The 14494-nt window shown below is 44.7% G+C and overlaps 1 protein-coding gene across 1 annotated transcript; it reads left to right on the top strand.

The window, feature by feature from the left end:
* The first annotated feature begins 2429 nt into the window (after window positions 1–2429).
* On the top strand, window positions 2430–3877 carry LOC136452100 (probable sarcosine oxidase). The gene has a single exon (XM_066452742.1). It carries the CDS (start codon window positions 2522–2524, stop codon window positions 3752–3754), a length of 1233 nt encoding a protein of 410 aa, XP_066308839.1. The 5' UTR covers window positions 2430–2521; the 3' UTR covers window positions 3755–3877.
* Window positions 3878–14494: the final 10617 nt, after the last annotated feature.

Genomic DNA, 14494 nt, shown 5'->3' with positions numbered 1-14494 from the left:
GATCTGGTGAGTCCGAGTCCTGGTGCGTTCGTGGCACAGCTTCAAGCCATGGAGGCACCTGTACGTGCGGCGGCAGCGAGATGCTCAGTGGACCGGCCGGCGGTGCTTCTGCGCGACAGCCACAGTTCAGGTGGTAGCGGTGGCACGGAGGTGGCAGGAGGTCAGCGGTGCGGCGGCCGCGGGTGTGCAATGGCTGTACGACGACGGTGCAATGATGCGGTGGTGGTACAGCGGGAGGGCGGTAGTGCGGCGGTGGTACAGCGGGAGCACGACAGCGCGGTGTGCCGCGGGTGCGACAGTGGCTACGGGGCGGGCTCGTGGGATTGCGCGGTTGCTTCGGCAGCCCTATGGGTGGCTGCGACGGCCCTATGTGCGCAAAGGCGATGGTGGTCCGGCGGCCCTGTGCGCGTGGAGGCGGCAGAGCTGTGGCAGTTCGTCGACGACACCGTGGTGGCGTGGCCGGCCGAGGTTTGGCTAGGTGTGCTCCAGCGGTGCCGTGGTGGCGCTGGCTGGCAGTGGCCTGGCAATGGCACCCCCGTGGTGCCATGGTGCACCACGACTGGCGGTGCCAGGTCAGGATGGAGGCTACAGATCCGCTACCTCCAAGGACGGATTCGGCGGTCCTTGGGCCGGATATGCTCCGGTGGAGATCGACGGCGGTGGCGATGCGCAGCGGGAGGTTATCGTCGGCACGGTAGCGGCGATAGGCCATGGGCCACATGGCTGAGACGGTGAGGACGCCGATGGTTGCGTGGAGGCCGGCGCGGGTGGCAGGAGCAGTCAGCGTGCGCGGCATGGAGGCTCGCAGATGGCGAGTGTCGCACGGAGACGGCGAGGAGGCGGAAGCGGTGGACAGCCGGCGACGGCGGAGATGTTGTGGTGGAAGAAGCGGGTGGTGGCCAAGTCATGGATTCGAGGTGCAAGTGTTAGCTATGGCGGAAGGCGACAGAGGTCATTCATGCAGTGATTAGGGGCTTGGCTTCTATGCGGCCATTGTTGGGCGACGGTTTTGGGATGGGGTGCCACAAGTGTTCGCAAAGTTGGCGAGGAGGCCGGCGCGGGAGTCTGTCTAGTAGAAGTGCAGTGTCTGATGATCTGGGTGATTTCTGATGGCAGCTAGAGGCCCTGCTTGTCTTTTCTGCCATCTTGATGAAGCGGCTTGGTTGCCAAATGCTACGATGTGGGCAAATCTTGGGGGTGGCGGTCGACTGGGCGACGACCAGAGGCAGCTTTCGACTTGGCGGCTTGCAGCGGACCGCAGTGGCTAGCCTTGCATGGCAAGGGTTAGTCCGGTGCAGAACAACGTCGACAGATGGCGCAAGCGGAGACGATGGCATGACGGCTACATGGCTTGCAGTGGATCATGACGGTTAGCACTGCATGGCAGCGGCTGACTCGGTGTGGTACATCATCGGTAATGACAGCATAGGCGGTGACAATGGTGTGTCTTCATGTCGCGTGTCATCCTTTGTTGTTGTTGCATCGTGGCGGCCAGTTTGGTTTGGCGGTGTTGCACGGCGCGTGTTGAGGTCTCAATCCAACCAACCGTTGTCGATAGTTGAGCTAGTTATTTTTTGTTGTTTTTTGTTGTTGCTATCAATAGTTGTTGTTTTCATAGCTCTGTTGTACTGTCCAGTCTGGGTTATTCTTCTTTTTTAATATGATCGATAGCTCTCCTGTCTGATTCGTTAAAAAAAGACCATGGATTTTTACGTAGTGTACGTCTTGACAATTTTTACATGTATAATGCTTTATTATAATTCTATTAAACAGCTCCAAAACTGCCGTGAAATCCACTACATATCTAATCCACATACACCAGATTTATACGACTCTCTAGTACACTGGTCGATCAAATTTTCGTTTTCCACTTCTCACTCTTGTTATGGAACTTGAACTTTGCCTCCTTTGTCTTCTTCCTTCATACATAAAAGACTTCAAACTCTATAGTACACTGGTCAATCAAATAGTCGAGGAGAATGCTGGCTATTTTTTTATAGGGCAAGTATGAGAATCGCCTATGTTCATGCCATTTGTGCAAGTTTATCCTAAAATTCGGGTTTGTAATTTTCAGATCGTTTTGCATCCATGATTTTGAGCACATGTGCACAAGTCTACTTATCTCCCCTTTTGTTGATGAGCCTGATAAAAGGTGTCTCGGTCACCAAATTTTACAAAAAATAGGAGGGGTAAGCCCAATTTTAGCATGGGATAAGAGAACGAAATTTCAACATGAACAAAATCAAAAGCATAAAAAGAGATATAACTATCTAAACAGGGCACACTACCTGGAGTAAGATCATATCTGACGATCTAATCTAAGAGCCGTGACCTGCGACAAAGAATCGGTTTCCATACACATATGTGATCCCCTCACCATTGCTGCTTCTGCTTGTAGACCAGCGTAACAAATTTCGGCCTCTGCAAGAATCTGTTTTTACTGCCTTATACTTTGGTTTTTTTCCCCTATCCCTATGTAATAAAAAGGCCACGGAAGCGCAGTGTCCTCCGCCTCGTGGTCATGGCTGCCCCCGCAGAAGCTCATGCCGCTGCCGCTGCCGCTGCCGCGGGCCTCCGCCTGGACTACGATGTCATCGTGGTGGGCGCGGGCATCATGGGAAGCTGCGCGGCGCACGCGGCCGCGTCCCGCGGGGCGCACACCCTGCTCCTGGAGCGCTTCGACCTGCTCCACCAGCTCGGCTCCTCGCACGGCGACTCCCGCATCATCCGCGACGCCTACGTGAAGGCGCAGTACCCACCCATGGTGCGCCTCGCCCGCCGCCTGTGGGCGGACGCGGAGGCGGAGTCCGGGTACCGCGTGCTCACCCCCGCCCCGCACCTCTCCATGGGCCCGCGCGGCAACGCCGCGCTGCTCGCCGCCATCAAGAGCGCCGGCGCGGAGGACGTGGACCTAAGCCAGATGTGGGGAGGCGCGTTCCAGGCACCGGCGGAAGGGTGGGTGACCGCGGTGAGCGAGCGCGGCGGCGGCGTGCTGAACGCGACCAAAGCGGTGGCCATGTTCCAGGCGCTCGCCGTCAAGATGGGCGCCGTGGTCAGGGACAACGCCGAGGTCGTGGACATCAGGAAGGGGCCGGAGGGAGGCGTCGTGGTGACGACGAGCGCCGGCGAGGAGTTCTGCGGCGCCAAGTGCGTCGTGACGGTGGGCGCGTGGACGACCAAGCTTCTCAGGTCCGTCGCCGGCGTGGAGATCCCCATCCAGCCGCTGCACACGCTGACCCTCTACTGGCGCATCAAGCCCGGCTGCGAGCGCGGCCTGACGGCGAAGGCTGGCTTCCCGACGTTCTCCAGCTACGGCGACACGCCCGTTTACGGCACGCCGTCGCTTGAGCTCCCGGGCCTCATCAAGATCAGCTGCGACGGCGGGCCGCCGTGCGACCCGGACAACCGCGACTGGGCCTCCGGCGACAGAGAGATCACCGACCGGGTGGCTAGGTGGATCCAGGAGTTCATGCCGGGCCACGTGGACCCCGCCCGCGGGCCGGTCGTCCGGCAGTCGTGCATATGCTCCATGACGCCAGACAAGGACTTCGTCATCGACTGGCTGGGTGGGGAGTTCGGGGAGGACGTGGTGGTCGGGGCCGGGTTCTCTGGGCACGGCTTCAAGATGGGGCCGGCGGTGGGGAGGATCCTGGCTGAGATGGCCATCGACGGCGAGGCCAGGACTGCAGTGGAGGCCGGCGTGGAACTCGGCCACTTCAAGATCAACAGGTTCAACGGTAATAAGGACAATTAGTTTATTATTAATATAAAATAAATAATAGTGACCTCGGATCTTGTGTGCCCTCTACTGGTACTGGGTATGTCGCGTGCTCGACGCATTGAAATTGAAATAAACTTGAACTAATTGGGTGAACAAGTTGCTTGAAGACAAATAAGTCGAACTTGTATTGTTCTCCGAAAGTTGAAGGGAGTGTCTACCTGTCATTCGGTTGTTTCGTAGGCTTTCAACAACCGTGTGATTACAGCTCAAGAAAACAACCGATGCAGTAATAGTAAAGATCCGAGTGTTTCAACAGGTTACAACACAAATTTTGAGCCATTAGATTTTAATCTGATGCCTTCTTGATTTTTACTGTTTTGTTGCTTTTGTGGGCCCGTTGCCTAGGTGGAAAGATCAAATCCACAGGCTTCATGAAGCCCAATTGTGCCATCTAAATATGTTTTGTGCTGTTTTTTTATTGTTGTCTAACAAGCACGATGGTAAAAGACACGCTTGGGCTAGACAGGATGGTAAAAGACACGTTTGAAAACTATTCCCTTTCTCATGTAATATAGTGTATTCTAGCATTTAAAATTTGTCCTCAAATACAATACATTCTAGAGGACAAAAACCAATTTTACATTAAATATTTTTCATTTATCAACCAATTATCATTAATTATGTTGATGATAGCGTCTGATTAGGAAATAAAATAAGAGTACATGCGTTATTTATGTTTTCTCTTAATTTGTCTTAAAATTCCTAGAATGCACTATATTACAGGACAGATGGAGTAAAAGACAAATTAAATTTAGAAAGGCTAAAAATTGCAAATCTCATAGCCCATACTACAAGTGCAGGTTCAGGTATAGGTGGTAACCATTATAGGCAAAACACACCATCAGGCCACACCATCTCACAACCAACCATATCAGGTAAGAGAGATCTGCAATGAGCTCTGAAAACATATAAGGTTCATCGCTGATACACAGTCGACACATTGTTTCCATCCACATGGCCATTAGGAAATCTTTCATTATTTGGTTCATTCAATGCATGGGCATCATCTCTAGAACCGTTCAGTAGAGGAGCAGAATCTGATAGTCCTTGCGCATCTTTTGGCTCTAGTGGGGTCTCTTCAGCGAAGTACAGGGTAATAGACACACAAAACAAAAAGAAATACCTGCAAAATTCAGCTTGCTAAGCTTTGGCATACAAAGTCCTTAAAAGGGCATAGAACATCTAAGAAGGATCCTTAGTGCATAAGTACTAGCTTCAAATTCCAAGGGCAGTTACAGAATTTCTAAAAACTTACAACTGCAACTAAGAAAGCTGCTTTCAAATTACCACAAGCTTCACAGCAGGCTCTTGTCATTAGAAAAGGAAACCACCTGCACAAAGAACAAGCAGGCAAGCTCAATTCTCGTAAAGAAGTAGATTTTGTTGACTAGGGAGAGTTTGGGAGAAATTATACATGAACTTGATGGGCCAAGAAGCACCTAATAAAGAGGACCAAATGTCAAAAGATGACATGAAGAGCTATACATGCCATCATTGTTTTTTATAAGCTTATCTGACTATGCGAGGATTTTCATCATGAAAACGAAAACTGAAAAGGTAAGAGAGCAAACTTACAAGATTGCTAGTTTCCTCTACTACTTTTACAGAATAACAACAACAACAGAGCCAAACTTTAAAAAAATGACAGCAAAAAACTACTAACTGGACACCAAATTATTAAAACAACCCTAAAACAAAACAAGTTGTGACTAGGAATCAAATTAAAAAAACAAAAACAATAAAAAAATCCAACTGGAGGCCAAATTATAAAAAAAATTGATCCCTAGTTATAAAAAATGGCTACCAATTAAGGGTCAAACTTAAAAAAAATTGTGAACTAGGGATCAAATTAAAAAACAACAAAAACAAAAAATAACAACTGGAGGCCAAATTAGATAAAAAATACATACAAAAAGGGCTACCAATTAAGGGTCAAACTTAAAATAAAAACAACAACAAAAAAACTGCTAATTGGGCACCAAATTATAAAAATAAAATAAAAAAAACAAGCAATAAACCAGGGATCAAATTTAAAAACAAAACAACAACAACAACAACAAAAACAAAAAAACCGCTAACTGGAGGCCAAATTATATAAAAAAGGCCTACCAATTAAGGGTCAAACTTCAAGGAAACAACATAAAAAACTGCTAAATGCGCACCAAATTATAAAACATCCCTAAAACAAAACAAGCCGTGAACTAGGGATCAAATTAAAAAGCAAACCCCAATAAAAAACAACAATACAATACAACAAGCTTCCAATTGGGAAGATAAATTTAAAAATAGAACCCCAAAGCAACAACAATACAATACAAAAAACTTTCAATTAGAAAGATGAATTAAAAAACCAAGAAAAAACAATACAATACAACAAGCTTCCAATTGGGAGGAAAAACTTAAAAGAATAACCCCAAAGAAACAACAATACAATAAAACAAGCTGCCAACCTGGGCGGTTTAAAAACAAGCCAAAAAACAGCAATACAACAAAATAAGCTACCCATATCCTCTCTATCTCTCTGGAGATTAAACAACCCAAACAATAACAAAAAAAGAGCCATCCATGAGAGCTGAGAACATAACCATGTGTTGGTTTGAAAAACCAAAGAGAAAGGAAACAAAAAAGAGCTAAGAACATCACCACCACTTCAGCATTAAAAAAAGAATAAGGTGATACATAAGTGGATTCATTTTAGCCACCACTTCAGCATGGAGCAAAAACTAAAAATGCAAGATGGTGCAGTCAAGGAAAAAGAGGGCCTTCTACTTTCAAAGCAACCTATACAATCATAATCACTTTAAGACCAATTTTCATAGATAGAGTAAAAACTGCATACCGAGTAAATAACAAATCTAACCTGTAGTCCAATGCTAGTACAGACTAAGTGGATAGGCTATGGCAAGCAACTCCAACAAATCACTATAGAATAAAACTTCTAAAATAATCTTTTACAAAGCAAGCAAATGATCATTGGAACATTAGGATTTTGTATTTCACAATAGTCTCAGAATAGCATGTACAAATAGCAGCAAAAAAAGCAGTTGGCTTACCTTGCTCTTCGGGATGGAGTAGCTCCCCTGCTGATGCTACAGAAAAACTAAAAAAGTAAACAAAAACATTTATTTAGAACATTAGTGTTTAAGCAACTCTGTTGATCCAAATTTATAGCAGAACCAAGGCAAAACACAGAGGCACACAATTCAAAACATAGAACATACAAATATGAAATATAAAAATATAAATTATAGTAGCACATACCATGGAAATAAAAAAATATGAGAGGTTGCCACCAAAATAAAGATGAATCAAACAATTGGAGAATCAAAACAACTATGCCTACCCAGATCTATGGTCAATAACTAATTTCAACCACAATAGTAGAAGTGGATCAACCATGATGCCAATTAAGTTAGAGATAAATAAAAAAGCCCCAGTCCGTCCATGAACAGCTACTCACAAGCATCAGCTTAGATGGACCAGAAGCAAAACTGAATAAGCTCAACACATCATATTTATGTCCTGCACTTACAATGACAAATACAAGCTGTGTGTTGCAGGCCTGAAAACTCTAGTACTATCACTTATACTCTGATACTGAAAAACCAAGTACAGACACGACACCACACCACACCAGAAACAGTTGGGTAGGGCCAATCTCTGTTTATTTCTAACTAGTTTCTACATACACAGACTCACACTCTGGCAAAGGCAAAAAATGGCAAAATGGATGGATCACAACAAAGCCTAGAAAATGAATTTGCACAACACGCACAAATTTCAACCACAAACAAATTGCACACTCAACTGATTGTGCAAAATCAACAAATATCACATTTCGATAGGAGTGCAAATTCTAATAAATTTGGACACTCAACTGACTATGACAGGAAATTTCAGAAACAATAATAGGTTGCTCATAGGTAGAAAAAAAATCAACCACAGGCAACTCATAGGGCCACACGAGACTAGATCCAACAATCAGTGGCACTTGAGCAGGTTCCTGTACTATACACTAGCTAATACAGAATGTGCAAATAAATTTTAGTTCTACTACTACAGCAATGGGAGGGGCATACGAAGATTGCACAACCACAAGGACGAGTGGATCTAAAAAAATTGAAAGAAAAACAAGCATCCGGCATCCCAAACTACCAGAATGCATATCGGCATCATAACAACACTAGCACATCCTCACAGCAGGAACGTGAGCGCAGGTGTGATGTTTGTGGCTCTGAACTACAAGAGAGGAAGGAGAGCTGCCCTCAACCACTGGCGTGCCAGCGTGGTCTGGGCGTTAGCACCAGAGCAAACGCGTGGCTGTGAGGTGACTAGGTGGCCGTCGCGTCGGGCGGAGCAGACATGCAGGTGCGAGGCCAAGAGGTGGCTGTGGTAGTGACCTGAGAGTGCGAGGAGCAGAGCTAGGACAGGGTGGAGATAGAGGAGGCCATGGAGATGAGAGAAAAAGGAGGGGAGGCAGTCGTACTAGCGTCGGCTCCATGGATCCATGAATCATGAAACAAATCCCCACATCAAACAACACCAAGGGCGCCATTGCCGCCATGGATCCACCGTGCTTCAACCAACACCAAAAACCAGAGAAACAAAGCAAAACAAAACTCAAATCAAAGCAAAATGAACCACATTGCGGGGAGGGAGATTTACTGCAAACCCAAGGTAGCAGAAGCAACATACCTCACCAAACCCTAGAAAATCACCATGTGCCCTGAGAGAAAATGAAAATAGGGAAGAAAACAAAACGGGCACCACAAATGAGCCTTTTCCCTGTGTTCTGTTATGAAAGATATTTCATTTCTACATGCCACTAAAAAGTTCACACGGACCCTAGTGCCATGATGCTAAACTATTTTGTCCAACACGCCATTCCATCTAGTTTTTGCTCCTAACAATGGGTAACGATGCAGCCAAATGATTTAGATGCCCTTAGGCTTGAGAGGCTATGTGAACTAGTTGGTTTGCTTCTATGCCATTCCCAGGCCAGCCCTAGGCCGAGCATTTTGGCGGTGCCAAAGCTAGGGTTGTTGGCACCAACTGAGCCCCTAGGCTTCTCCTCCTATATATAGGTCCTCAGCTGCCACTCATCCAACTTGAGCTCTATCTCCTTCACCTCCCTCTCTCCTACCATAGCCATATCTCAAGCTTCTAGCAGCTATGGTGGTAGGGTCAAGCGGGTGATTTGCGCCAACTATCACATGCTTGCCAATCGGTTCATCTCGATGACCATGAACAACAACCATAAACTAACATTCATCACATAACTGGTGTTCATCACATAACAACAGCTACCTTACTATTTTTCATCACAAAGGTTTCATGGCACCAACATGTCACCAACATTCATCACATAACAACTAAGTTACTGGTTTCCATCTATAGCTAAGTACTATCGTGCCATCGCAGAACATTCATCATAGAGCAAAAGAATAGTCATGCCATCACATGGCAGGTGTTTTTCCAGAACCACATCACCAAAAGAACATTGAGCAGGCACCTTTCACTACAGCTGGAGCTTCTTCTTGCTTCTGGTATTTAAAGCAGGGCTGACTGGGCTAGATGGTCTGGCTGCTGCAACTTAGAGCTTCTTTGGTGTAAGCTTTTTCTTGATCCCTATCTTCCTCCTTGGTGAAGCCTAGGGCAGCACAGTCTCTAGTGGCTCTATCTCTATTATAATGGAGTCTTCATGAAAAGGGGCCAGGTACACAGTTTGGATTGGAACTAGGTCATTGGAACTAGTTCTAGACCTTATGCCAAAAAGGCAGAGTGTGCATTAGCATTAGCAGTCATAATAGAAGTGTTGTGATCAATTGAAGAGCTAGTAAACATACCTGATAGACACACTATTTGGATCTGAGCTTGAAATAGTAGTGGTAGCTGCCCCTTGCTCTTCTTGGCACCAGAAGAAGAACAAGATTTCCTCTTCCTTTTCTTGTGTGTAGCATTGACCACTGCCTCATTGTGTGGGAACACCATCTAGGATGGAGTAGCAACCACAATGCTAGTCTCTGTGTTATAGCTTGCTGCTTTTTTTAGCCTTTTCTTTGGAAGACCCCAGCATAGGAAAAGTTACATTAGTTATTGAAGTTGTACATGTATCTGCAAAGTAATTTAGGTACATAGTTTACCTTTCAGCCTCCACTACAACTATATCTTCTGGATTCCCATTCTTACAAGTGTACCAGTGATGCCCTAACTCATGGCAGATGGGGCACTCATGTTTCTTTGCCCTCTTCTTGTTGCTGCCTCCCTCAAGTGATGATTTCATCCTATTCTTCCTTCTACCTCCTGTGGACCTAAGATAGGGAGGGTGCAAGAAAAAGCCATGAGTAGCTTTGGGCCACATGCTCTTATCAAGAATACAAGGGATGGAACCCTCATATACAGCTCTGAATTTGTTGACAGAGAAGTAATCATCCACATGGTCTTCTAGTTTTTCACCAGGAATTAAAGTAATGTAGGCTATTGCATGCTTGCATGGGATTCCTGACCCCTACCAAATCCTACAGGAACAGGTTCTGTCAGGTAGGCTAACCACAAACCTAAAGCCACTACCTCCCTTAGCACACAGTTCTACCACACCATTAGGGGAGGCTATGATCACTTCAATGTTCAGGTTGTAACTGTCTTCCCTTAGCTTCTGTAGGATGTGAGATAGAATCTTTCCTTCTAACTTCTTGGCTACCTTCTTCCCATGGTTTTATTTGATCAAAATCTTCTGTCTTATAGTGTCCAGCAAATCATCCAAGTGCTTTCCCTTCTCAGGCTTGATCCAATTATTCAATGACTCAACCAAATTATTAGTCACATAATCAGCCTTTGACAATGTCTTGTACTATCTCCTAGTCTAAAGTTTCTTATGAGTTTCTTACAGATACTTCATTGCCTTAGGTTTGGCTATAGCCATTGCTTGATAGTGCTTCTCAAACATATAAGGGCTCCATGAATATGAAGAAGCCCACAAGTGATCATCAAATACCTTCCCACTATACCTCTTCTTGAAATTCTATACTAAGTGATACATACACTCTCTATATTCAGCATTTGAAAAAACTTCACTAACCCCATTCATGACTGGATGGCCATAATCTATGCAGAATGTCAATCCCTCTAGGGTGCCTATTGCTTCCTTCAACCTCTCCATGAACCACACCCAATTCTCATTAGTCTCTGAGTCAATTACACCAACAGCTACTGGATACATCCAGTTGTGCCCATCTACTACACAAGCAATGCATGATTCTCCCCTAAACCTTCTTGTTAAAAATGTGCTATCTACTGCAAGATACGGTCCATAGCCTCTAAGAAATCCATCAACACATGGTTTTAGTGCAAAGAATAGCCTATTGAACCTGATCTTATTATTGATGGTGTGATTATCAATGAAAAGAATTGATCCAGGACTTGATTCATCTAACTAGGCCTTAAGCCTATATAGGTTATCAAAACTTTTGTCCCAAGGCCCATAAATCTTATCCATGGCAAGATTTTTACCTTTATACACTCTCTTGTAGGGCACCATAATTTTGTGTGCATCCTTCAACCTCCTTTGCAGTTCTGTTGCATCCAGAGTTCCATCTTCCTTCAGCCAATCAATCACCTGACTGCACACCTAGAACTATGTTACCCCTACACAGATTCCTTGCCTCCTAGTGCTCTAACACTAATGAGGATAGGGGTTTCTTTTCACCTACAAAACAATCAAGTAATGCACTTATTACAAGCCACACAATGCAAGAAAAACAAGGAGCAGTCAATGAAAACAATGTACTAACATATTACCTTAATAGTGTGCCCATCCCTTTGAGTTGAGGCATGAAGTCTCCACCTGCAGCCCTCACTCTGTTGTGAGTAGTTCACCCTATACCTCCCTGTATCACTCTTCTCAAATGTCATAGTTGAACTCATGTTTAACGGCATGAGTAGCTAAAGCAATCTTAAAAGCATCCATGTCTGAATACATTATTCCTACTAACATAGGAGGGTCCTTCTTGTCATAATCAACATCAGGCATATGTTTAGGCTCCCTATCTTTAACCATATCATCTACGTCTTCTACTTCATCATCAGACTTTGTCTCAGAGGATTCATCAGCACCAGAACTCTCATATTCCCTTTCTTTACTCCTACCTTAGCTCTGAGGATTGGGAGGAGGTGTGGGATATTGGGGACCAAGGTCAATATACAACCCTTCCTCATCAATACCCACATGCTCATTCATTGGGTTTAGGTTAGCCAGGTATTCAGGTTTAGCAGATTGAGTGTGTGTGGCATGGCTTGGTTCTGCTAAGCTTGGACAAGCAATTGAAGGGGTGAATGGGGGTTCAACAGAGTTCAAAGTGCTACCAGAATCCTAATTAGAAATCATAGGGGGCTCACTACTTGGGCTATGATATGCAACAACCAACAAGCAGCATTTGGAAGCCTTATGTTTTGCAAACATTTCAACCAAATCTTGGTCAGTGCAAATTTGGACGTTCACTTTACTATCCATGTAGAAATAAAACAATCTCACTATGTCACTGTAGACATGAGGATACTTGTCGACAACTTCAGCAATCAGGTCTATGAAGTTAGTGCGGTCAGCATCCACCACTTTGTTCAACGAAAACCACCATGCATGAGAATTGGGAGCAATAGTCCGGATTTCTAAGTTGTAGCTACTTTTTGCGTCCATCCTATAGATGAACAAGGAACACGCAATCAACACTACAAACATAGGGCACAAGTGCAGGGCACTAAATAGCAATCAACACTACAAACACGGGGCACCACGAAACCAAGGGGGAAGCAGTGAACTCACCCATCCAAAAGCCAATCCGGTCGCTCGCCCACGACCTTGTTCCCCACCATGCGACGCCTATCCTCTAGATCCACGGTCGAATCCATGCTCCACTACCCCCATGCGCCACCACAAGCATGGGGGATTCTTCATCTTCTCTCCCAGCCGCAGCTATAGCCTCCGTCGCCAGATCCGCCGTCGCTAGCGTTTCTCCGCCACTAGGGTTACAGAACTGAGGGACTCGAGCGAGAAGAGAGAGTGAGAGACTAAGGGAGATGCCGATCAATATCCATCAACACAGCCTCCACATATGCCCATGACTGAAAGGGCAACATGGACATTTTTCATGTCCGGTTCCACATGTAAGAGCTGCCAAACGGTCAAAACCAAATTGAATGGAGATGGAATGGCGTGTTGGACAAAAGAGTTTAGCGTCATGGCACTAGGGTCCATGTGAACTTTTTAGTGGCATGTAGGAATAGAGCATCTTTCATAATGGTACAAAGGAAAAAGGCTCACCACAAATCGGGCGCGACTCCCAAAATTTGAAAAAAATAGCAGACATGTGGACCCCACATGACAAAGACTCACACAAAAGAAAAGGCGCTGGAGACAAATCTGATAGCAGAGGGAGCTACGTGTGTTTGATCCAGTGGACAACAAATCGCGTGTCGGGAGACAACAAAACAACAACGTGTTATTTAGCTTTTCCCAAGTTGATTAGATTCGCTCCTTGTTTCTTCCTTTCCTTTGTGCATGTCAATTTGTCAAATCAGCGCAATCAAATACTCCTGTGTGAAACAAAAAAAACATAGATCATGGTGATCACACGGTTGCCACCACATTCTATAGCTGCAAATAACCGCATTTCATTTCTACCGCAAAGGGCAAACTTTTGTACAATAAAGCGATCTGAGAGTTCAAAATCAGATTTAGAAATTAACTAGAAAACACATTATATATGCCAATTTGTACTTAAGGAGCAGATTGGTACAAAGCCTCTTGTTATGGTTGCCCTATTATGCTGCTTGCACTGATTGTGTAATTATGACGACTAATTACCCAAAATTGGCTACCTGCGAGATAGAATTCACATTGTAACAAAATTATTGAGACCAGAGGGTAATGCCCAACATTATAATAAGATTACGTTGTGATTGACAAATGCAAGGGTTGTCGAGTATAGACTATACTAAAAGATAATATTAGTACAAAAAAATGATGTTTGGCTTATGATAAAGCCGAAATTCAGCGAATGCCAAAATCTAGAGTGGTAAACTGTGTTTGGATGGCAGTCATGCCACAATGTCAAAGCTATGAGTATGACATGTAGGGTCCACATGTTATTTTTTCCTTCAAAGAAGTATTAACATGTGGTATCTTATTTTGTAGATAAAATCTTAAGGAATATTATGGTGAAAACAAATTGCAAATCGTACATACATTAAGCAGAAACCTTAGCATTTGAAGCTTGATTATCTTAAAGTTTCAATCTACGTGCATGCAACGGTTTATGGTTGACACCTCATCTGTAGGTCGTGTCCTGTTCGTTTGAACTTATTCAGCACTACTTTTTAGCCATATAACAATATTTTTCTCTCACAACATTTCAGCATAGGCATCAGCATAAGCCATGAATGGTTGGCCTACGACCTATGAAAGCATCTAGGCCCCTAGTTGGGTTTTGGTGATTAATGACAATATGAGATTACTATAACTAACATGTATTTTGTAGAGGCAATTAAGTTAGGTCATGGTAATAGCAATTGATTGGGCAATCATGGTTGTCATGCCCCTATGATGGAAATCATTTTGGTTTTCAAAGGATGGATGACAAGATTAAGGATGTACTAGTTCTAAGTGTGGTTTGGTGTTGAAGAGACACTTAGAGTAGTATAGGACGTTGTTTTTCCTTT

Source organism: Miscanthus floridulus, chromosome 5 (genome assembly GCF_019320115.1).
Source record: "Miscanthus floridulus cultivar M001 chromosome 5, ASM1932011v1, whole genome shotgun sequence".
Taxonomy (NCBI): Eukaryota; Viridiplantae; Streptophyta; class Magnoliopsida; order Poales; family Poaceae; genus Miscanthus; species Miscanthus floridulus.
The sequence above is the reverse complement of the archived record's forward strand: the minus strand, read 5'-3'. Positions and strand labels throughout refer to the sequence as shown.